Below are 24,724 nucleotides of genomic sequence, written 5' to 3' on the forward strand. Positions count from 1 at the left end.
ATCCAGTTTTAATTCAGTCTTAACTAACCACCAGAGACATTTAAACTTAATTAGACTATGCTATAAAGGAGGTAGGGGAAGAGAGAAGTATTAAACAAGGGTCAATGCAGAAATGGTACAATACACCTGTATAAATCCAGTTGAATTAATAAAAATACATTCTCTCAATAGGTGACTTTATCATCATTCACTAGAAGGATAATAATGGATGGTATATGGGACCCTAAAGGAGAGAAACGGTCACTTTCCTGCTACGTATGTGGAAGAGTTCCCTACTTCCAGAGATGAAACATCCTCAGAAGCATAAGTAAATAAGATCACTGAGGTGCCTAAAGATCATATTTCTTTAAATTGTTCAGTTTGTTAAATAATCAAGGTCTTTTCCTTGCCCATGTGATAAAGATCAGAAGTGAAATCTACCCAGTGTTGCTTGAGTTTGTCTTCAGTCTTTTGTTGAACTAAGTGTACTGGCACCTTTCTCTCCACTGATGGTAGAGCCGGAGTGTGATTGCTTCTATTATTGTAAGCCTTTATTAAAAAAAAAAAAAAACCAACCAACCAAACTAGTGACTGCTACTTTTGGGCTAAGTTTCTGAATGAGTAGAAATACCATCTCTCTATTAATGTGGTACCCTGATTCTTTTGAAAGCTTTTAAATACAGGACTCAAATCCTTTGAGGGTAAAATTTAGCATAGCCTATTGCAGTAGTTCTCAAAGCCAGTCCGCCACTTGTTCAGGGAAAGCCCCTGGGGTGCCGGACTGGTTTCTTTACCTGCCGCATCCGCAGGTTCGGCTGATCGTGGCTCCCACTAGCTGCAGTTCGCTGCTCCAGATCAATGAGGGCTGCAGGAAGGGCAGCCCGCTTCCCGTAGCGCCCATTGGCCTGGTGCGGCGAAACACGGCCAGCGAGAGCTGCAATCCACCAAACCTGCAGACGCGGCAGGTAAACAAACCGGTCTGGGCCACCAGGGGCTTTCCCTGAACGAGCAGCAGACTGGCTTTGAGAACCACTGGCCTATTGGGTTGCTTTGGCCTTATTTCCTTGAAGATGTTGTGCTGGCTTGCTTTTGAGTTACAAGTTTAGTGATTGGATTTACAGCCAGTCCAGTTACATGTGTGGAGACAGTGGACTGAAGAAATATTTGCTTCAATTGTTTAAATGAGTTACCAAAAATACATCTGGCTGATAAAGATGGACTAAAACATTTCACTATTTTTCTTTATTTAGAAAATGGAATATTAAAACATAAATTTAATATTTCCTTTCACACCACTGTTATGTTAATACAAAAAGGAAGAGCAGGGAATGAACACAGACAGGAAGAGAGGTATGAAGCCAGTTTTACATATAGATGCAGATTACTTATAAGACAAAGCTGTAAAAGCTTTTCTGATGTTGGCAACAAATGCAGCAAAGTTGTTGGTTTCTCTCACTTTTAGCTGGAGTTCTGCTATACAGTCCAGAGGAGGAGAGCTGCTTGTCACTAGAAGGAAACAATTAGAAAACAATTTTTATTTCCAAGACCAGTGAAGCATGCTGTGATACTTCCTCGTCAAGTACTCCTTCCCAAAAACAAAATTGCGTCAATTATTTCACAATGTGTGACTTGAATTTTTCATTTAATGAGTCAGGTAACGCTATATGCCAGCTCCGAGATGCATTTTCTTTCATATTATTAAGGGTCTCTTACCCTTTCACTGCTTTTAGTTTCTTAGTAATCTAACCATTTTCTGTAGCTTTGCATGTGCTCCATTAGTCTATTTTAAGCCTAAAAATCCACGGGCTGACTTTCAGCCAAGAAAAAAAACAGCACCTTGTCTAAGAGCACAGAATATTATTCTGTCATGCCCAGACCTTCCCCTTGTGGCATTGCTGTTACTGCTACTCAATTTATTGTCACAACACTGCCTACCCTGACTCAAAAGCTGTGGCATATTCGGACCACTGGTTACTGCTGAGCTCCATCAGTTTTCAGACAAATTGAGTGGTGGGGGAAGGGAGAAAGATTAAGAGACCCTGGGGATTAGAGTATAGTTTCTCCCTGAAATAGTAAAAATAGATGTCCCTCATCATTGCTCTCCGATGCATTAATTTCAGAGGAGTAATAGGGTTTCTATTGTGAAAATTAGGTTCAAGAAATTCCAGTAATAAGAGAGCAGTAAGTTGAACAGCAGCTCCTAAAAGGTGTATTTTCTTAGTGCGTGTGGGTTATGGTGGAAGGAAGGATCATTAATGTCTGAATTTGAGAGGTACATGGAAACATTCAGAGGGGCATGAGTGAGTTACCTATTTTTAATGTCTCTCCCATTTAATGCACAAATTTTGATTTGTTAGCAGTAGGAAATAAAGTTGTGTTGTTGGTTAATGGGCTCCCAAAAGTACAGATTGGAAGCGTTGGCATCCCCAAAAAATTCTAAGGTGAAAAAGAAAAAAAAAAAAAAAAAAAAAAAAAAAAAAACAGATAGTCACTCACACGCCTTCCCTATCTTTTGCTTCTCCTTTCTTCATGCTTCACTTGCTTCTCTTTTCTCAGCTTTTCCCCCTAGCCATGTCTTTGCTTAATATCTCAAGGCCAGCACTTTATAGGCACAAAGGTGGGAGAGGGAAACAGTTGTGTATTTATCTTTTCATTAAAAGAATGTTTAAAAGTTAAAGTCAAGCATTCAAAAGTTAAGAAATGCCAGAATTAAGGTTGCTTGTGCAACCTTAATTGAGCCCTCTTGTGCTCATGTAATTAAATCGCCATGCAGATGCACATCCTACTTTTTCTTCTGAAATCCTATTTGTTTAAAGTGATGTTTTCCAGATGGGTATCCTAGGCCAAATTCATTGATGCCAGTGGGTTTGCATAGAAGTTAGAAAGCCAAGTTCTGTCCTCTATTTTCTAATAAACCAGTTCTAACTCTTAGACTGGCCAGTTTTCTAAGGTTTTGGAGAAGGTTTTATGGGCAGTGGTAGAAGGGTTTCTGGCACCTCGAAGGTAGGGTCAGGTCCAGATTCTAAATTGGAAACAGTTCTTATTAGCCCTGGCTAGCACTCTTTTTGTACCTTGCTACCCTCTGCTGCCAGTTCCTAGCGTAAGGGCTGATAAAGAGCTCAAAGTGTGGTCTGTTTCAGAAAGGCACTGCAATGGCTGGGAGGAGACTGCCAAGGGACGGCTTCCATTACAGCGCTTGTTGGGACAGGGCTTCATCTGTAGCATTCTAAAGACTGAACTGTTTGGTATGGAACTTGCTGCCCCTCTGTGTGTGTGCACGTGCACCTCTCACATGAGATTGTATTTTATTTAAAGTGGTTTTTGAACCAGTCTCAATATCTACACATACCTTCATAGTCTCCCTGTTCATTTATAGAGAGTGTAAATGTGTATGGCTTGTCAGGATCTTTGTGGTCAATACATCGAAATATAAACTGCAGCTGTTCATCTAAAGCAAAGGCAGAAATAGAATTCAATAAAATCACGAACTTCGCATAGGACGCTCAGTGGCATCCACAAATGTGTTAGTCTCTAAGGTGCCACAAGTACTCCTTTTCTTTTTAGTTAAATTTCAGTTAGTAAAAGATTCTTGCGCTAACAATAAAAAGTATAATAAACCTAGACTTCTCTTTTTGTAAAAAAGGGAAACCCAACTTTTGGGCTTAAACTATTTGAGTATCCCTTTAAACTACCTGACAGTTGAGTATAGGTCCAATGAGTGCCCAAAATAAAATTAATGTTGGATTTTTTATTGCATTAAAAGATAGATTTTGGACTGTATAAATGCATCTTTGTACCAAACTTTAAAGATTTTAGTCATTATACATTGAGATTAGTTTATCTGAAACTTTTATAGCTATGTGTCTTATTTCGCCTCTATCAAGTCATAAGCGATCCTATGGTAGTAGCAGACATTTTTATTGCTTTATAGCCATGCAGAACAGCAAGAAAGGATTTCTATTGCTTTGCAGCAAACAAATCAGCAACACACTGCTCAGATTGACTATTAGCGCAAGTGAAGATAACTCACACTCATAACCATGTAAATACTACAGTACTCTCTTTTTTTCTATGTATAAGCACAATTTTTTTTTAAAAAAAAATCTACCCCATTTGTTTCGTGTGTGAGGGTGATGGTATTTTGCCAACTTGTCAGGGGTATGACTAGGGTAAATAATTGAACTCGTGTGTACTTGGAAACTTACCATAAATTCTGCGTATTTCTAGCCCCAGCCGCTCTTCAAACAGTTCTTTAGACTTACTCAGTCTTTCCAGTCGCTCTTTGGTGGCCTTGTTTTTAGCAGATATAACTAAAAAAGTGTCAAAGCAAGAGTAAAAGCATTTTCAAACAAATTTTAGAACACTGGAAAATCATCCAAAATAAGTATGTTAAAAGCAAGTGCCCTTCTTTGTTAAATCTCCCTAATCATGACAACTACCCCATTTCTATTCATTTAAATCTGAGTAGCACTAATTATTTACACACTCTAGCATGTGGTTATTTGGTTAATATTATGAATGCTATTTTAAGAATCAAATAAATGCTTTAAAGTATATTTTGCCATTCAAAGCATTATTCATGTAGTTGCCAGTTATGAAAATACAGCTTGTTAGAATGAGGAGTTACAGGTTTTTAATTCAGTGCTCCACTGATAAGTGACCATTTATATCACCGCTGCCACCATGTCAAGGTTCCTGCCCCACTCTGAACGCTAGGGTATAGATGTGGGGACCTGCATGAAAACCTCCTAAGCTTACTTTTACCAGCTTAGATTAAAACTTCCCTAAGGTACAAACTATTTTACCTTTTGCCCTTGGACTTTATCGCTGCCACCACCAAACGTCTAACTGGTTTTATTTTATTAGGAAAGAGCCCGTTTAGAAACGTCTTTCCCCAAAAAAACCTTGCACCCCACTTCCTGGGGAAGGTTTGATAAAAATCCTCACCAATTTGCATAGGTGAACACAGACCCAAACCCTTGAATCTTAAGAACAGTGAAAAAGCATTCAGTTTCTTAAAAGAAGAAAAAGAATCACCTCTGTAAAAATCAGGATGATAAATACCTTACAGGGTAATTAGATTCAAAACAGAGAATCCCTCTAGGCAAAACCTTAAGTTACAAAAAGACACAAAGACAGGAATATCCATTCCATTCAGCACAGCTTATTTTCTCAGCCATTTAAACAAACAGAATCCAACGCATATCTAGCTAGGTTACTTCCTAAATTCTAAGACTCCATTCCTGTTCTGTCCCCAGCAAAAGCATCACACAGACAGACCCAGACCCTTTGCTTCTCCCCCCCTCCAGCTTTGAAAGTATCTTGTCTCCTCATTGGTCATTGTGGTCAGGTGCCAGTGAGATTATCCTAGCTTCTTAACCCTTTACAGGTGAAAGGGTTTATCCTCTGGCCAGGAGGAATTTTAAAGGTGTTTATCCTTCCTTTTTTTTTTTTTTAAAATGACACGCCCCACCCCCTCCCACCCTCTGACTGCCCCCCTTAGAACACCAGACCCATCCAACCCTCCCTGCTCCCTGTCCCCTGACCGCCCTTCCTGGGACCTCCTGCCCCTATCCAACCCCCACTTCTCCCTGTCCCCTAACTGCCCCAACCCCTATCCACACCCTGACAGGCCCCCAGGACTCTCACACCTATCCAACTACCCCCTGTCACCACTTGCCCCTTATCCAAACCCCCCCACCCCCCCGCTCCCTTATCATGCCGCTCAGAGCGGCAGGACAGCCAGCCACGCCGCTGCGCAGTCTAGAGCACCAAGGCAGGCTGGCGGCTCTCACAGCTGCGCTGCCTGGCAGGAGCTCTCAACCCTGCTGCCCAGAGCGCTAGCAGCACAGTGAGAGGTTGCAGCAGAGCAGGGACAGCGGGGAGGGGTGGAGCCGGGGGCTGGATGTGGCCTATGGGCCATATAGTTTGCCCACCTCTGATTTATATACAACTATTCAAACTAAGCATCACGTTATCTCTACATCCTAAGCCACTATTGTCTGTACAAGCATTACAATATCGACATGCTAACTACAAAGATTTGCACAGCTACAGCGCTGGAAACACCTATTGCAAAGTCACCAGTATACTCTTTAGAAGACTCCAAACACTTGGAGTGTTTTCATGTTCATTCAATTTTACAACTTACTTTCCTTTTTTCTCATCAACTCTTCCTTGAGCTCTTGGATGCGATCAATAAAGTCTCTCTTTTGTTCTTCTTCATGCTTTATTTTGGAATTCATTTCAGTTAAGTCCTTTTGCTTTTCTTCAATGCATATGTTCTGCTGGAGGATCTCTGTGAGGAAAAGAAAAAGTTTGAATATTTATGGCTAGCCTTCGTTAAATAAGTCCCTGATTCTGCACATACTTTTGTATGTGTGCATAGCTCTATGCATAAATGGTTCCCTCAAAAATCTAACATTACTCATGTGAATAAAGTTATGCTCAAAGTGCTACAAAAACACATGTGCGTAAGTTATTTCACCAAGACAGAGAAGTCCGCATTCTTATGTTTATGAGGCAGCCCTTCTACTGCGAGCATCATGTACAAACAAAAATGATTCTGAATGGTTTACGTGCTTAGAAGGAAGGCACAGAATAACTTCTAAATGAAGGCCCTCCGGCATCGCCTGCTATTCAAAAGTGCAACTTGGCTTCTTTTCGGTGACAAAACTGCACAGCTTTTGAGTTCCCGTCACTTTAAAAGTGTGCAATGATCCTATCATTACTCATCTTGTGTCAAGAGATCCATCTGTAACAGTAGACTACCTACTGCTAGTTACATTGTGATTTTTTATCCCTAACTTTTTATAGTGACTTGCAAAGCTAAAATGAGTGAGTTAATCCTAGATTTACAAGGTGACTTTGCCCACTAATCAGGATGTGAGAAGCAGTTAGCCCAGAAATAAGTTACTAGCCTTGCAAAACTGTACTCTACTGCACAAGTAAACTTTGACAGGCAAGTAATTTTTTTTGTTTTCTTATCACAGTAAACTGACTTTGTACCACAACTGGTATGATTTCTTGAGCTTTGCAAGACTCTCCTTTATTCATTTCTTATTAAGTGGCAAAAACTCACTCAGTGCTATACAAGACAGATCTTTTAACTAGATTTTGGCATTTCTGGGTTTGAAGAACATCACCTATTCTGTTAATGAAAGCATTTTGACCAGACATCCTGGTCTAATACCATCTTCAGTTTGGCTTTGCAGTTCACTTTTAACTGAACCATTTTAAGCTGAAGTGTTTTGTTCTGACAGAACACATTAGTTCATTTTAGAAGTTATAAATATGAGCCGATACCATACCATTTCTGTATTCCAGAATTTTGTCAGTCATTAGATCCCCTTCTTTTAACTTCTTGGACCACTTCTCTGTAATAAAAACATTTTAATCAACTGAAGACAGAGTTAAAAATAAAATTAGCTATGTAAACTCATGACTATTGTACCTGAAAGTGCTTTTATGGACTCCTTGCATGATTCTCTTAGTCCCAAAGTCTGGTTGATGTGTTCACTACCACAAATGCTTTTGAATTTTGTCCAAAATTCTTTGATCTCTTTTTCAAAAAGGATCAGTTCATCTTCTGTTTTTATCTGGGACATAGTGCTATAGCAAACATAAAAGCATAACACGATCAGACAAGACAATGTGAGCCGTTATAGATTAATAAAGAGATTTATTCTCCCCAATACTGATTGCTATTGAAACTTTAAGTGCTGTTCTTCTTATATGTTTCTTGAAAGCTCTATCAGTTACTTTTAAACAGTTATGTTACAGCATTCAACAGGACTTACTACTACTTATATTTGCCATATTTCAAGTGATGTGCTGTCTAGATCGGTTTACTCTATTCAGAACATGATTATGAATATAAATAGCTCTAAGACTTTCTATCTAAAAACCAAGGATGCAACACCATGTTTATCATACACATATAGAGCAGAAGAATAGAAGATATATGTTGTCACATTTCAGTATTACTGTGCATGTAGTTTTTTCCCCCAAAACCTCTAAATACTGTATTCTACTTAAGTAAAGAGGGAGGCTGCTGGCTCATTTTGAACTGAACTAAGCATATTTTAGACAGGGGAGAAAAGTGGTCTGTGGAAAAAAGCAAAAAAGTTTTCTCCTTCCAGAATGAGAATCAGATTATTAAATACTATCTGGTAGGAAGATTTAACTATGGTCTAAAAAGTAGAGAATGTTTTGAAATGGCTGCTACATATTGAACTGGTAACAATCATGGGAGTAGGGAGAATTCCTACAAGTTTTTTTTTTATCTGGGTAGCATACTGTAATCCTAAAATAAACATTTGAGACAATTTTTCACACAGCTTCAAGCTGCTGTTACCTTATAGTCACCTTCTCCCCAGGCCCATCCAGGAGTAAGTCCTTATTATGGACTGAGTAATTTTCCCTTAAAAAAAAAAGAAAGTTATTTACATTTGAAACATCTATTAAATACGACAGTGTACCAAAATATATTGCACGGATATAATTATGCATTACTGTAAATATTAACGCATACATTATACTAATGATGCTGTACACATAATTAAACAGATTTTGTGTAGCCTGAAATAACAATGAGAAGGGAGGGGAAAAAAAAAAAAAGCAAGACTGTTCAGCCTGCGGGCAGTTCTATTCTGAGAATTACTATAAAGGATTGGTGGCTACTCCTCAGCAGAAACTTCTTGTATGTATTCATTTTCATTTCTGCTTATTTTGCTAATGCCTTGATCTTGCAGACTTAGGTATTTAACGCTGTGCACTGTGTCGTCCCAGTGACTTCACTGGAAGTCAGCACAGTGCAGAAGCCTTTGCTGAATTAAGGTTTTATTCCTACCTGGACTGCACTGAAAAGACAACATAGCTTACTCTCCTGGAGCTGTATCACACTATTAATAGAAGGGTGACCTAAATCAGGTTGCAGAATCTCTGTTGTTGGCAATGCAGAAGCCAGAGAGAGCCCTGCCTGCCTTTCAGATTCCAGGCTGACTTTTCAGGTTAAATGTGAAACCCCATAATGCCACCTTTAATTTTTCAGCCTAAAAACCGCATTTCATGGCTGATGCTTTGCGCCATAAGGGTGCTCTGCTACTATTCCCTTATTTGGGTTCTCACAAAAGCCAATTTTCCTGATTTTATATGCAGTCTTTGAGCGTGCCAGTTCATATAGACGTAATGCTGTAGGTCCAGCTGCCGCAGTCCTAAACGCCGGTGCCACGCAGCTGCAGTTACTTTGGGCCAGCCCCTCAGAAGCATTTGGGTGCCTAACTTCCATTGACATCAATGGGAGTTAGGCGCCTAGACGCCTTTGAGCAGCTGGGCCTTTAAGCCTGGTTACACAGCAAACGGGCAGTAGCACGAGCCACCGAGCTGGGGAGGGGAGGGGAGGGGAGGGGATTTCTAGCCGACTTCCTACCCGCGCGCTGCGTGAGACGGCGGACTATGGAAAGGCTCCAGGATGTGCCCGTGTCCAAGGCGGGTCACGCTTTCGAGCCCAGGACGCTAACTCAGGGAAAGCAGCACCCGGGCTGTCTCCTAGCGTACCTCTGCCCCGGCCCTGCGCCCCCTTCTCCTCAGCCCCGCGGGCGGGACGCGGCGCGGCGACCCAGCGAGCACCTCACGCGGCTCCCCCAACACTCACCGCCAGCGTTTGAACCGTAACCGCCCTCCCGCCGCCACGGCCGCTCTCTGATTGGTCCCCCCCCGCGCTCAGCGACAGCGCACGCAATGACTGGTCCGTTCCTGGCGCAGCCGGCAAAGAAGCGCCCTCGCTATTGGTGGCGCGGCGTGGAGCATGATGGGAAATGTGGTCCGTTGTCAAAGGGTAAGCGCGGGAGGGGAGCGACGGCAATCGGGGCGGGGCCGCGGACCCAGCTCCTCCAGCCTGCCCGCCCACACGTGCCCCACCCGCCGAGCAACCGTAAAAAAAAAAAAGAGCCGGCTGAGGGGAGAGGCGCTGCTGGCTGCGATGCGGCGTTCGGGCGCCGGGGCCGTCGCCGCCGCCAGAGGGTGGGGCCGTGGCTAGCCCGTGTTTCTAGCGTCCCGGTGTCATCAGCGGGTCGCTGGGCCCCTGCAGCTCAGTTTGTGCACAGCCCCGTCCGGGGAGCGCTGGCTGCCCCAGCCCGTCATCAGCCAGGCTGCCCCGAGGCGTGCTGCGAGCCGGGAAACGGCCCAAGCCAGCCCCCAGCCGGGCCCAAGGCAAGCGCTAAATGGCGCTGTTTGCCTTGCGGAGGTTGCGTGAGGCCGGTAGATTTGCTTTCAGAGGGCGCCTGCCAACCAACGCCCCGTGCAACGGCTGCTAAGCGGCGAGGGAGGCTTCTCGGCCAGTGCAGCCCCACAAATCCAGCGGCAGCCGGGAGCTCAGGCTGGAATCCTAGAATACCAGGGTCGGACGGGACCTCAGGAGGTCATCTAGTGCAAGCCGCTGCTCACAGCGGGGCCAAGCTCCGCTTTTTGCTCCAGATCCCTAACTGGCTCGCTCAAGGATTGAGCCTGCAACTCTGGGTTTAGCAAGCCAGGGCTCAAACCACCGAGCTGTCCCCCCACTCAGCTATCCCCGTGAACCGCGTGCAGCCACGCTAGAGTGACCTGGCTGCCCCAAAAGAACAGATAAAGCTAAAGATACTTAGTAGTCTGGGGAGCTGGCGTATGCAGTCCTGCCTCTTTCATCGTAAAGGGAGCACTCCATAACTGGTTCTCCTTCAGTGCCCTTGAAGGGATGTTTTTCCTTTCATGTAACTGGCACTGACTTTAGGAGAAAATTACATTTTTTTCCTCCATTTTGTAGGCAACAGGATAAGTAGGGATTCCCCCCCCAAAAAAAAATTTACAAAAATAGTTCTCTCCCATAGCATAGTTCTGCTGTGGGTTGTTTAAAGAAAAGGAGTACTTGGGGCACCTTAGAGACTAACAAATTTATTAGAGCATAAGCTTTCGTGAGCTACAGCTCACTTCATCGGATGCATGTGGTGGAAAAAGCAGAGGAGAGATTTATATACACACACACACACAGAGAACATGAAACAATGGGTTTATCATACACACTGTAAGGAGAGTGATCACTTAAGATGAGCCATCACCAGCAGCAGGGGGGGGAAGGAGGAAAACCTTTCATGGTGACAAGCAGGTAGGCTAATTCCAGCAGTTAACAAGAATATCAGAGGAACAGTGGGGGGTGGGGTGGGAGGGAGAAATACCATGGGGAAATAGTTTTACTTTGTGTAATGACTCATCCATTCCCAGTCTCTATTCAAGCCTAAGTTAATTGTATCCAGTTTGCAAATTAATTCCAATTCAGCAGTCTCTCGTTGGAGTCTGTTTTTGAAGCTTTTTTGTTGAAGTATAGCCACTCTTAGGTCTGTGATCGAGTGACCAGAGAGATTGAAGTGTTCTCCAACTGGTTTTTGAATGTTATAATTCTTGACGTCTGATTTGTGTCCATTCATTCTTTTACGTAGAGACTGTCCAGTTTGGCCAATGTACATGGCAGAGGGGCATTGCTGGCACATGATGGCATATATCACATTGGTAGATGCACAGGTGAACGAGCCTCTGATGGTGTGGCTGATGTGATTAGGCCCTATGATGGTATCCCCTGAATAGATATGTGGACAGAGTTGGCAACGGGCTTTGTTGCAAGGATAGGTTCCTGGGTTAGTGGTTCTGTTGTGTGGTGTGTGGTTGCTGGTGAGTATTTGCTTCAGATTGGGGGGCTGTCTGTAAGCAAGGACTGGTCTGTCTCCCAAGATCTGAGAGAGCGATGGCTCGTCCTTCAGGATAGGTTGTAGATCCTTGATGATGCGTTGGAGGGGTTTTAGTTGGGGGCTGAAGGTGATGGCTAGTGGCGTTCTGTTGTTTTCTTTGTTGGGCCTGTCCTGTAGTAGGTGACTTCTGGGTACTCTTCTGGCTCTGTCAATCTGTTTCTTCACTTCAGCAGGTGGGTACTGTAGTTGTAGGAATGCATGATAGAGATCTTGTAGGTGTTTGTCTCTGTCTGAGGGGTTGGAGCAAATGCGGTTATATCGTAGCGCTTGGCTGTAGACAATGGATTGAGTGGTATGATCTGGATGAAAGCTAGAGGCATGTAGGTAGGAATAGCGGTCAGTAGGTTTCCGATATAGGGTGGTGTTTATGTGACCATCGCTTATTAGCACCGTAGTGTCCAGGAAGTGGATCTCTTGTGTGGACTGGTCCAGGCTGAGGTTGATGGTGGGATGGAAATTGTTGAAATCATGGTGGAATTCCTCAAGAGCTTCTTTTCCATGGGTCCAGATGATGAAGATGTCATCAATGTAGCGCAAGTAGAGTAGGGGCATTAGGGAACGAGAGCTGAGGAAGCGTTGTTCTAAGTCAGCCATAAAAATGTTGGCATACTGTGGGGCCATGCGGGTACCCATCGCAGTGCCGCTGATTTGAAGGTATACATTGTCACCAAATGTGAAATAGTTATGGGTCAGGACAAAGTCACAAAGTTCTGCCACCAGGTTAGCCGTGACAGTATCGGGGATACTGTTCCTGACGGCTTGTAGTCCATCTTTGTGTGGAATGTTGGTGTAGAGGGCTTCTACATCCATAGTGGCTAGGATGGTGTTTTTAGGAAGATCACCAATGGACTGTAGTTTCCTCAGGAAATCGGTGGCGTCTCGAAGATAGCTGGGAGTGCTGGTAACGAAGGGCCTGAGGAGGGAGTCTACATAGCCAGACAATCCTGCTGTCAGGGTGCCAATGCCTGAGATGATGGGGCGTCCAGGATTTCCAGGTTTATGGATCTTGGGTAGCAGATAGAATACCCCAGGTCCTGGCTCCAGGGGTGTGTCTGTGCGGATTTGTTCTTGTGCTTTTTCAGGGAGTTTCTTGAGCAAATGCTGTAGTTTCTTTTGGTAACTCTCAGTGGGATCAGAGGGTAATGGCTTGTAGAAAGTGGTGTTGGAGAGCTGCCTAGTAGCCTCTTGTTCGTATTCCGACCTACTCATGATGACGACGACAGCACCTCCTTTGTCAGCCTTTTCGATTATGATGTCAGAGTTGTTTCTGAGGCTGTGGATGGCACTGTGTTCTGCATGGCTGAGGTTATGGGGTAAGCGATGCTGCTTTTCCACAATTTCAGCTCGTACACATCGGCGGAAGCACGCTAGGTAGAAATCCAGGCTGCTGTTTCGACCTTCAGGAGGAGTCCACCTAGAATCCTTCTTTTTGTAGTGTTGGCAGGAAGGTCTCTGTGGGTTAATATGTTGGTCAGAGGTGTGTTGGAAATATTCCTTGAGTCTGAGACGTCGAAAATAGGATTCTAGGTCACCACAGAACTGTATCATGTTCGTGGGGGTGGAGGGGCAAAAGGAGAGGCCCCGAGATAGGACAGATTCTTCCGCTGGGCTATCTCGGGGCCTCTCCTTTTGCCCCTCCACCCCCACGAACATGATACAGTTCTGTGGTGACCTAGAATCCTATTTTCGACGTCTCAGACTCAAGGAATATTTCCAACACACCTCTGACCAACATATTAACCCACAGAGACCTTCCTGCCAACACTACAAAAAGAAGGATTCTAGGTGGACTCCTCCTGAAGGTCGAAACAGCAGCCTGGATTTCTACCTAGCGTGCTTCCGCCGATGTGTACGAGCTGAAATTGTGGAAAAGCAGCATCGCTTACCCCATAACCTCAGCCATGCAGAACACAGTGCCATCCACAGCCTCAGAAACAACTCTGACATCATAATCGAAAAGGCTGACAAAGGAGGTGCTGTCGTCATCATGAGTAGGTCGGAATACGAACAAGAGGCTACTAGGCAGCTCTCCAACACCACTTTCTACAAGCCATTACCCTCTGATCCCACTGAGAGTTACCAAAAGAAACTACAGCATTTGCTCAAGAAACTCCCTGAAAAAGCACAAGAACAAATCCGCACAGACACACCCCTGGAGCCAGGACCTGGGGTATTCTATCTGCTACCCAAGATCCATAAACCTGGAAATCCTGGACGCCCCATCATCTCAGGCATTGGCACCCTGACAGCAGGATTGTCTGGCTATGTAGACTCCCTCCTCAGGCCCTTCGTTACCAGCACTCCCAGCTATCTTCGAGACGCCACCGATTTCCTGAGGAAACTACAGTCCATTGGTGATCTTCCTAAAAACACCATCCTAGCCACTATGGATGTAGAAGCCCTCTACACCAACATTCCACACAAAGATGGACTACAAGCCGTCAGGAACAGTATCCCCGATACTGTCACGGCTAACCTGGTGGCAGAACTTTGTGACTTTGTCCTGACCCATAACTATTTCACATTTGGTGACAATGTATACCTTCAAATCAGCGGCACTGCGATGGGTACCCGCATGGCCCCACAGTATGCCAACATTTTTATGGCTGACTTAGAACAACGCTTCCTCAGCTCTCGTCCCCTAATGCCCCTACTCTACTTGCGCTACATTGATGACATCTTCATCATCTGGACCCATGGAAAAGAAGCCCTTGAGGAATTCCACCAGGATTTCAACAATTTCCATCCCACCATCAACCTCAGAACCATGATTTGAGGACTTCAATAGCTCAGACATGGGTGAGGTTTTTCAAAGGAGTGGGTGGGTGACATTCTGTGGCCTGCGCTGTGCAGGAGGTCGGACTAGATGATCAGAGTGGTCCCTTCTGACCTTAGTATCTATGAATCTGGACCCATGGAAAAGCAGCTCTTGAGGAATTCCACCATGATTTCAACAATTTCCATCCCACCATCAACCTCAGCCTGGACCAGAGCACACAAGAGATCCACTTCCTCGACACTACGGTGCTAATAAGCGATGGTCACATAAACACCACCCTATATCGGAAACCTACTGACCGATATTCCTACCTACATGCCTCTAGCTTTCATCCAGATCATGCCACTCGATTCATTATCGTAGCGCTTGGCTGTAGACATAACCGCATGTGCTCCAACCCCTCAGACAGAGACAAACACCTACAAGATCTCTATCATGCATTCCTACAACTACAATACCCACCTGCTGAAGTGAAGAAACAGACTGACAGAGCCAGAAGAGTACCCAGAAGTCACCTACTACAGGACAGGCCCAACAAAGAAAATAACACAACGCCACTAGCCATCACCTTCAGCCCCCAACTAAAACCTCTCCAACGCATCATCAAGGATCTACAACCTATCCTGAAGGACGACCCATCACTCTCACAGATCTTGGGAGACAGGCCAGTCCTTGCTTACAGACATCCCCCCAATCTGAAGCCAATACTCACCAGCAACCACACACCACACAACAAAACCACTAACCCAGGAACCTATCCTTGCAACAAAGCCCGTTGCCAACTCTGTCCACATATCTATTCAGGGGATACCATCATAGGGCCTAATCACATCAGCCACACTATCAGAGGCTCCTTCACCTGCGCATCTACCCATGTGATATATGCCATCATGTGCCAGCAATGCCCCTCTGCCATGTACATTGGCCAAACTGGACAGTCTCTACGTAAAAGAATGAATGGACACAAATCAGACGTCAAGAATTATAACATTCAAAAACCAGTTGGAGAACACTTCAATCTCTCTGGTCACTCGATTACAGACCTAAGAGTGGCTATCCTTCAACAAAAAGCTTCAAAAACAGACTCCAACGAGAGACTGCTGAATTGGAATTAATTTGCAAACTGGATACAATTAACTTAGGCTTGAATAGAGACTGGGAATGGATGAGTCATTACACAAAGTAAAACTATTTCCCCATGGTATTTCTCCCCCCACCCCACCCCCCACTGTTCCTCTGATATTCTTGTTAACTGCTGGAATTAGCCTACCTGCTTGTCACCATGGAAGGTTTTCCTCCTTTCCCCCCCCCTGCTGTTGGTGATGGCTTATCTTAAGTGATCACTCTCCTTACAGTGTGTATGATAAACCCATTGTTTCATGTTCTGTGTGTGTGTGTGTGTGTGTGTATATAAATCTCTCCTGTTTTTTCCACCAAATGCATCCGATGAAGTGAGCTGTAGCTCACGAAAGCTTATGCTCTAATAAATTTGTCTCTAAGGTACCACAAGTACTCCTTTTCTTTTTGTGAATACAGACTAACACGGCTGCTACTCTGAAACCTATTTATTAAGCAACCCTTTCTGCATCTTTCTTCATTTAAATTTCACTCAAAGTGGCAGAACTAACTAAGTGACCTGTAAATGTTTGTTTTTAATATCTGAAATAAGATTTTAAATGATTAAACTAATTGCCTCGCCAGTCTCAACTGAAGAAACATGGTGTCTGTTTAATGGCTATATAGTTTCTAATACAGAGTCCATAACTGATGTCTAACTACCTGCCCAATGATTTTGGGGCATTACAACCAGAAATAACTCCTTTAAATTAATTTTTCCAATTGCTTTAAGGTTTGTGTGCAGGTAAGACTGTATAATGCAATCTTGGAAGGTATAAACAGGCGAATCTTGAGAAAGAGGTTATTTTACCTCCATATTTGGTACTGGTGCAACCGCTGCTGCAATACTATATCCAGTTCTGGTGTCTGGAATTCAAAAAGGATGTTGATCATAGAATCATAGAATATCAGGGTTGGAAGGGACCCCAGAAGGTCATCTAGTCCAACCCCCTGCTCAAAGCAGGACCAAGTCCCAGTTAAATCATCCTAGCCAGGGCTTTGTCAAGCCTGACCTTAAAAACCTCTAAGGAAGGAGATTCTACCACCTCCCTAGGTAACGCATTCCAGTGTTTCACCACCCTCTTAGTGAAAAAGTTTTTCCTAATATCCAATCTAAACCTCCCCCATTGCAACTTGAGACCATTACTCCTCGTTCTGTCATCTGCTACCATTGAGAACAGTCTAGAGCCATCCTCTTTGAAACCCCCTTTCAGGTAGTTGATAAATTGGAGAGGGTTCAGAGAAGTGCTATGAGAATGATTCAAAGATTAGAAACCATGTCTTATAGCACTTGAGCTCAAGTCTATCTATTTAGCATAGAAAAAGGTTAAGGAGTGAATTGATTAGTCTACAAGTAGCTACATGGGGAACATGTTTAATAATTGGCTTTTCAATCTAGCCGAGAAAGGTATAGCAATACCATAGCTGGATGATTAAACTAGAGAAATTCAGACTGGAACTAAGGTATACAATTTTAACAGAGTAATTATGCTCTAGGAATTATTTTGGGAAAGTTCTGTGGTTTGTGTTGTATGGCAGGTCAGACTATAGGATCACCTTTTGACTTTGGAATCTATAAGACAATAAACAGTTTACTTACTGTATTATTTCAGTGATTCTCAGAACATAAGCCTGCTAGTGCAGGTAGTAAGAAAGACAATTTTACTTGTTAACTGAACACATTTGTTGTTCAAGAATTTCTATAGTGCCATTTGTACATGAGGATTTTCTATATGTGTAATTTTAAATAAGGTCCAGAGAGGGAATAACTATTGTGGTTAATATGCAAACCATTTTTCCTCATGGTTCAGTAACTTATTGATATTCATTCTGAAATAAATATGAAAGTGTGTAGGATACCTCTGTAGAACTTCTGCAGGTATTATCCAGACCCACAAACTTGTTATTCTGTAAAAAGAAAAGGAGTATTTGTGGCACCGTAGAGACTAACAAATTTGAGCATAAGCTTTCGTGAGCTACAGCTCACTTCATTGGATGCATTTGGTGGAAAATACAGTGGGGAGATTTTATATACAAGTACGGGAAGGGAGCGACGGCTTATACACATACACACACCCCGAACATGAAACAATGGGTTTATCATACACACTGTAAGGAGAGTGATCACTTAAGATGAGCCATCACCAGCAGCAGGGGGGAAGAAAAGGAAAACCTTTCATGGTGACAAGCAAGGTAGGCTAATTCCAGCAGTTAACAAGAACATCTGAGGAACAGTGGAGGGTGGGGTGGGAGGGAGAAATACCATGGGGAAATAGTTTTACTTTGTGTAATGACCCATCCATTCCCAGTCTCTCTTCAAGCCTGAGTTAATTGTATCCAGTTTGCAAATTAATTCCAATTCAGCAGTCTCTCGTTGGAGTCTGTTTTTGAAGCTTTTTTGTTGAAGGATAGCCACCCTCAGGTCTGTAATCGAGTGACCAGAGAGATTGCAGTGTTTTCCGACTGGTTCTTGAACGTTAATTCTTAACATCTGATTTGTGTCCATTTATTCTTTTATATAGAGACTGTCCAGTTTGACCAACTGGGGACCCACTGGTATAGTTTCTGATAAGTAATAAATACTGTACTAGTACTATTCCTCCAGAAGAATGCCCAAGTGCTTACCCTGTGGATTGTCTCCAATTCAAAAAATAAGTTGCATATATATTTAATCAGTATGTCTAAGTGTATAGATATATTTTTGCAAAGTTCGTATTTCTCTTGCTCAACCTTCTCTGACCAACCCAAGAGCTATATTAATAGATACCAGAGTAAATTTTAGCTAGAAGGTTTGGTGGATCCAATAAGGCATGTTTGGGAGAATAAAAAAAGGAAAAATAGGGAGGGCTTCCTAGAGGATTCTCCCCTCCTTTCCCAAAAAGGGGGCTTATCTTATGTTCCATTTTGTAGGTATTATTTACAGCTTAAGGCAGCAGCTGTCAGCTCTAATTCATAAGTAAAAACTGTACATTATTAGTGTGGCAAGGCACCCGTTTCCCTCACAGAGTCAGCATTTCCTCTGGCAGTCCATGCGTGAGAAGGAAGGAACAAAGGGGACTAGAGTAAATGAGTCTTACTCCAGAGAGTTTCTACTCCTCACTTGGGTTTTATTTTTCTCTATTTTACAAGGTGGGCCTCATGGGTGGCCCAAGGAGCACACATCACCCAAACCAGACAAATTCATAACAAAAAGGGAACACTCTGGAGTGTTGCCTTGTTATGCTTAATTCTGGGTGCCAGGCCTTCCCCAACAGGGTGTTAGCTCAATTGCTTCCCCTATAAGGAGGCAAGTGGCCTTTCGACCAGGAGAAGACTTCTCTTTTTGTTGTCACTTGCCTTGTTGCAGCTTGTCACTTGCCTCGGTCTAGCCAAAAGAGATATTTTAAGAGGTCACAGGCATCCCTTAATTGGACTCAGTATCCCTTGCTGGTCTGAGATAAAGTCCTTTTCCCTAATAGCTGAAGAGGTTACCATTCTATTGCTGATATACCTGCCTTCCAGCACTCTTGCAGCTGTCCAGTCTGACTTTGTCATACTAGCTAATCTTTGTGTCTGGACTAAAGCCAGTGACAATTATGACATGTAAAATTAATGTTAGGGCTGCATTTGCTAAAACAAGTTGTACCAGAAAGTCTGTACATAGATTTCTGTTAATGTTACAGAAATCATTGCTTTGATGAGTGCTCTCTCTTTGCAAACATCTGCTTAGCAACATCGAGCTCAGTTATTGCCTAATGTTTGCTTTGATAGGTAGGTGTAAAGAAATCATGAACATTTTCTTATCTACAGTTGAACTTTGATTGTGTTTAAGTTACTGTCAAGGGTGCATAAAACTTAAGGTAGGCTCCATTTTTGTCTTTATAAATCCAACGTTAATGAAATAAAAGTTTTTGAACCTAGTTTACTTTCTGCTGAGCATGAAAACATTTGATTATGTTCAAAAATCAAACACATCTGTTTCCAAAGTTTTAACCTACTCACCCCCAAACATACTGTTTTCACATATGTATTGTTGCATCTTTTCAACTCAAGCCTCTTGTCAAAATTCAGGGCCCTGGGATTGTTCCAGAAGGAAGTAGAAATTGGTGGAGGCTGGTATTTTCTTTGATGCAGTCTTGTTTATTTACAAGGAATGTAAAAAGTACTTTGTCTCTGAACATAGAAAGAACAAAAGGAGCAGTGTCTTAGTTTACAGCCCCCCCCCCCCCCCCCCCAAAGTCTCTTTAGCCAACACAGATCCCTCTCGAACTTTTTCCAGGGTCATACTTCACTTACAAGTTCCTACTTGCTTTTCTTGCCTCTCCCTGTTCTTGTCTGTCCCAGTTTGGGTGATCCTTTCTCTCCCCCCCCCCCCAAAAAAACCCCCAGTACTCAACCACAAGCTCATTGGCAGATTCACACACATTTTGTCTTAGCTAGGGACTTATGCTTTCAATTCTATTAATCGAAGGGTGATTTAACACCTGTCAATCTCAGTGGGGTTTCAGTTTAGAACACTAAATTAAGACACAGTTTAAATATATTCTTGGTTATTTCCCCTAGCAATTGCATTTACTGAAAAGATTGTACAGCATGTTGTACTTTACATATATTAAAAGACTTCAAAGACCAGATGTATTTCAAATTAGGAAACGTAATGTTCCCCAACAGGTAGAAAGAGGAGGAAAGTCTTGGACCTTCCAACACATGGGGAAAATTTCCTCTGGAAAGTGACAGTTTTTCAAAGCACATATTAAGGAATCGTAATGTCTCCAAGACTCTCCTCAGCTGGTTGCTAGAGCTAAGAAAGCTGCTGTAGTTTAATTTATTATTGTGAGACCCTTTTCTATATCAGGTATTTAAATGAACTAACATTTCCTAACTAGAAAGAAATTTGTCTTTATCCTAAGACACTGTAGAAAGCCCACATTCCACAAAGTCATTAAGATATGCCAGCAGTCCTAGAATACTACCCAAATGGAGAGAATATTTTACTGAAAGCAACTAGGATAAGTTTGGTTTAAGCAAAAGTAGTTTATATGCAAGAGTGTGACAGGTTTGGTACCACCCCTTCATGGCAGGGCCTCACCTTTCTTAAGTTCCCACACCCATCCCTTTAAGGGCATCTCAATGTGGCCCAAGGGCTGGTTTTCCTATGCTCGCCCCTTGGTCAGGGTAGCAGGCCCTAATCACCAGAGTCCATGCATCACACCCTCCATATCAGGACAGGGTGGCCCAACAGCCAGAGCCCATAGCCTTCCCCCTCTCAGGCAGGGAAGTGTATCCCAATGGCCAGAGTGGTAGGGGAATCTAGGCCTAACCCCTCTACTAGATCCCAACCCAGGGCTCACCTATTGGCAGGGTTCCCCCTTGCACTTAACTCAGTAGAGATCCACCTACAACACACCAAGCATCAGTGCAGCTTTAACACTGCTTGTCTCTAAAGTTCCCCTGGGTCAGTTCCTACCCTCAACATCATGTTCTCCACTCCAAGGGGTTGGGGTCAGGTCCTCCAGTCCATCCCCTCCTGTGGGGACCTCCATCTGGGACGCTAGGTGCATCCCAGCTTGGCCAGCTCCTGTAGCATTGGCTGTCCCTCCTCAGAAGCTGGCAGTGTACCTCCTTCTCCTCTGGTGGTCAGTCCAGACTGAGCAGCTTTGCAGGCTTTTATACCTAGTCTCCAGTTGGTGCATGCCCAGCAGGGATTCCAGGGCGGGGCTTCCTCTGCCAGGAAGGAAGGGTTAACCCCTGCGGTACCAGTGCAGGGCCACTCCGCCCCATCAGAAAGGATCATGGCTGCATAGGTGAAAAGGACCTGAAAGGAGTTTGTCTTTTCTGGTACAAAAGTGTACCACTCTGCAAGCCTTTGTGAGGCTCCTATAGAAGGACAGAGCACTTCACATGGATGTTTCTGGGAAATAAATTTTGTATGATCTCGTTCTTGAAAATACTAAAGAGAGCCCTGAAGAGTTGAATCTGTGAATGGAGTTCAGCCTGGGCAAATGGAGTTGCATGGTCCCCAGGCAGTGGAAAAAAATGGCCTGCTTTAACCCATTCTTTACCATATATATGCTAGAAGTGTATAGAAGGATAATAAAGTGGTCCCACTGTGCTCCATATGTCAGCAGTCATTCTTCTAATAGTTTCAAGAATGGCAGATCTGCCATCAGAGAAACAAATTGTGGTGTGGCTGGAATAAGACAGGCTTTATTGCTTGTTTGTAGCTGCAGGAAAGTGTCTCCTGAGATCATCTTGTACCTTGACAGTGCCAGGATGCTGTAAACCTATTTGCTGTAAAATAGTTTTGTTAACAGGGCGACAGTTACTGAATAATAACTTACTAGAGCTCTTTTAACTGAGTACTAGAATCAAGATGGCTGCTAAAGCACCACTGACTGTCACGTGAGATTTAAAGCTAACCAATGTTTCTAAACCAGCAGTACATATAAAAGCAGGAGAATGGGGTTATTATATTTTTTCTTCATACTAAACCCAAATGTCTTTTGGTGAATTGGTGTTTACTGTTGGCACCGTGTCTACCTTATGAGGGGGAGTTACACTAATCTTTGGAGAGAATAATGATTACCCTAATTATGCTATATACTTACTTGGGAGAAAGAGATTTTCAACCAACATGGAGGACGTGAATCAGGATTAGTATCTCATTTATATGACCGGTCCACCTCTCAGGCTGCTTCAGAGCTAGAAACTGTTGGGCTCAGCATGAAACAAAAAACCCCAAATAACAAAGGCTACTTTGGGACAGCTTATTTGCTGAATCTGCAATTTCCATGTCTTGTACATCCAAGAAGCTGGAAAATATTTATTGCTGAATTATCCTGAAGTTTTATTTTTAAGAGGATTTTGTTAAAGAAAATGTGCTTGATATCATGTGGTACAAATTGAAAAGGACCATTCAGCAGCACTAATATAGAAGGAGAAACTGTAGGAGCAAATGGGCATTGTAAATCATGTAACACTAATTCTACTCAGAAACAGCACAGAGAAGTCAGAATCATGATTCGGTACTTTATTGCTTTCTACATGGCTCAATGAAGCTAGGAGCAATAAACAGGCTCAGATCTGAATCTGCTAAAAAGCATCTAAAAATAGACTTAATAGCTAAAGTAAATGAGAGATGGCAGTGGGTAAAGGAGGTCCTTTATATCCATTTAAAGCATACCTTCTTATCTGTTAGATCTACTTATTATTTTCCACGTGATTTTGTTGACTGTACATCATAGGAATATATTTGACTATTAAAGCTCTCTTCAGCAAAAACTTGAAGGTAAGTAGGTTTGACCAAAGCCTCCACTGCTTTTTTCAGCTTGGCTTGAAAAGTCCAGTGCAGTAGGGCACCAATGGGGAAAGGTACAGTGCCTAGTGTGTAGCTGCTTTTGTTTCCAGAGTTTAATTCTGTAGTTTCTGTAACATTGCTCATCTGATTATCATGTGGAGACACTGAATATAGGTGGGTAATAGGGATTTCAAGCAATTTAGGGATTTTTCAATGTGATTCATAGACGTCAGGGAGCATAAGCCTGTTTCAGATAAAAGGGAGTTTCTAATAATTGAGTCTGTATTGTATTCTGGTGATAAAGTAATGAGTTGTTATCATCTGTTGACCTGATCAGATTTTAATTCACAAGTCTAAAGTGTTATGGTCTCCGTTAACAGCTTGAGAGAGAATATTGGTTCTGATTACAAAGTCACAGCACAAATTGGTATAATACATTTTTCCTACAGGAAATCTCAGTGCAGCTGTAACGCTTGTGTTTGTGACTCTGGTATGAGATTCATTGGCACAGCTGCATGGAGAAAGCTTGCTAAGTCCTGGTTGTGCCTCTGTCCCATTTTTATAGTCACTAAAATATACTAAAGTTGTGTACCATTATCTCTCTACAAATATATATAAATATTACACACACAAAATCTTTGTTAAAAGAACATTATGAAGACTGCACAATCAAGCACTAAAAATTTAGCAAATGCCAGAATTAAGGTTGCTTGTGAAACCTTAATTCAGCCCCTTTGTGCTTTTTCATTATGATTCAGGCTTTAATTACATGATCACATACTATTGTTTCCAAAGAGTGCCTGACTCATACAGTGCATATGATAGACAGTGCTCACTTATTGAGCATCTGTGAAATACTTTGTTTTCTCCTCAGTGCTCAGGGTGGCCCCAGGCCTTTTTACTGCACAGTCTTCTAACCATCTCAGAACACAGAATTTTTAATTAATTAATTTTCTCCTTTTCTATGGCACTCATCACTATAGTAGCTGAGTGCTTCACAAACAAACAATTTCTCTTCACAATGTTTCTGTGAACTCAAGTGGGTATTATCCCCATTTTACAGATGGGGAACTGAGGCACAGACAAATTAAGGTCAAAAGTATCCATTCATTTTTGGACCCCATATGAGATGCCTAGGACCTGATTTTTCTGAGTCCTTAGTACTGTATAGTACTTTATATATTCAAAGTCCAGCTCCCATTTACTTCAGTTGCAGCTGTGAGAGCTCAGCACCACTGCAAAGCAGGCCAAGGGTTTCAAGTCAGGTACCCATAAAATGAAGAACACAAATTAGTGACCTCCTATGAAAAGTTTGTTTTAAGTGACTTGACTAGCATCACACAGGAACTACGCAATTAGAGTGACCAGATGTCCCAATTGTTTAGGAGTAGTCCTGATATTTGGAGCTTTGTCTTATATAGGCGCCTATTACCCCCCATATTACCGGCCTGATTTTTCAAACTTGCTATCTGGTCACCTTGTCCGTGGAAGAGACAGAATCCCAACCTCAGGGCAGCATTCTACTGCCTTAACATCAGACTTCAAAATAGCAGCCGTGTTAGTCTATATTCGCAAAAAAGAAAAGGAGTACTTGTGGCATCTTAGAGACTAACAAATTTATTTGAGCATAAGCTTTCATGAGCTACAGCTCACTTCATCGGATGCATTCAGTGGAAAATACAATGGGGAGATTTATATACACACACAGAGAACATGAAACAATGGGTTTTATCATACACACTCTAAGGAGAGTGAACACTTAAGATGAGCTATTACCAGCAGGAAGGAGGGGGGGAA

The 24,724-nt window shown here is 42.9% G+C and overlaps 1 protein-coding gene across 5 annotated transcripts; it reads right to left on the bottom strand.

Annotated features, from left to right (window-relative positions):
• Window positions 1-1,206: 1,206 nt before the first annotated feature.
• Window positions 1,207-21,251, bottom strand: SPC25 (SPC25 component of NDC80 kinetochore complex). 5 transcript variants are annotated; one of them, XM_043505239.1, is made up of 8 exons: window positions 21,098-21,251; window positions 8,336-8,401; window positions 7,433-7,590; window positions 7,290-7,355; window positions 6,131-6,277; window positions 4,185-4,289; window positions 3,329-3,427; window positions 1,207-1,485 (listed from the first exon to the last, which is right to left on the bottom strand). In XM_043505239.1, the coding sequence occupies exons 3-8, from the start codon at window positions 7,584-7,586 to the stop codon at window positions 1,361-1,363; spliced, it is 696 nt and encodes a 231-aa protein (XP_043361174.1). In that variant the 5' UTR covers window positions 7,587-7,590; window positions 8,336-8,401; window positions 21,098-21,251; the 3' UTR covers window positions 1,207-1,360. The 5 variants fall into 5 exon arrangements, with proteins under 5 accessions (XP_043361174.1, XP_038277688.2, XP_043361172.1 ...); XM_038421760.2 differs by lacking the exon at window positions 21,098-21,251 and adding an exon at window positions 9,635-9,739; XM_043505237.1 differs by lacking the exon at window positions 21,098-21,251 and adding an exon at window positions 9,538-9,677.
• Window positions 21,252-24,724: the final 3,473 nt, after the last annotated feature.

The sequence above is a fragment of the Dermochelys coriacea genome, chromosome 11 (genome assembly GCF_009764565.3).
Source record: "Dermochelys coriacea isolate rDerCor1 chromosome 11, rDerCor1.pri.v4, whole genome shotgun sequence".
NCBI classification, from domain to species: Eukaryota; Metazoa; Chordata; order Testudines; family Dermochelyidae; genus Dermochelys; species Dermochelys coriacea.

Bases quoted from the DNA above. Each gene is read 5' to 3' on its own strand.
- SPC25 (XM_043505239.1), bottom strand. From the start codon at position 7,586: ATGTCCCAGATAAAAACAGAAGATGAACTGATCCTTTTTGAAAAAGAG. The intron at 7,356-7,432 runs GTACAATAGTCA...TTTTTATTACAG, and splicing joins GTCCATAAAAGCACTTTCAG to AGAAGTGGTCCAAGAAGTTA. The intron at 3,428-4,184 runs GTAAGTTTCCAA...CCTTTGCTTTAG, and splicing joins AGAAATACGCAGAATTTATG to ATGAACAGCTGCAGTTTATA.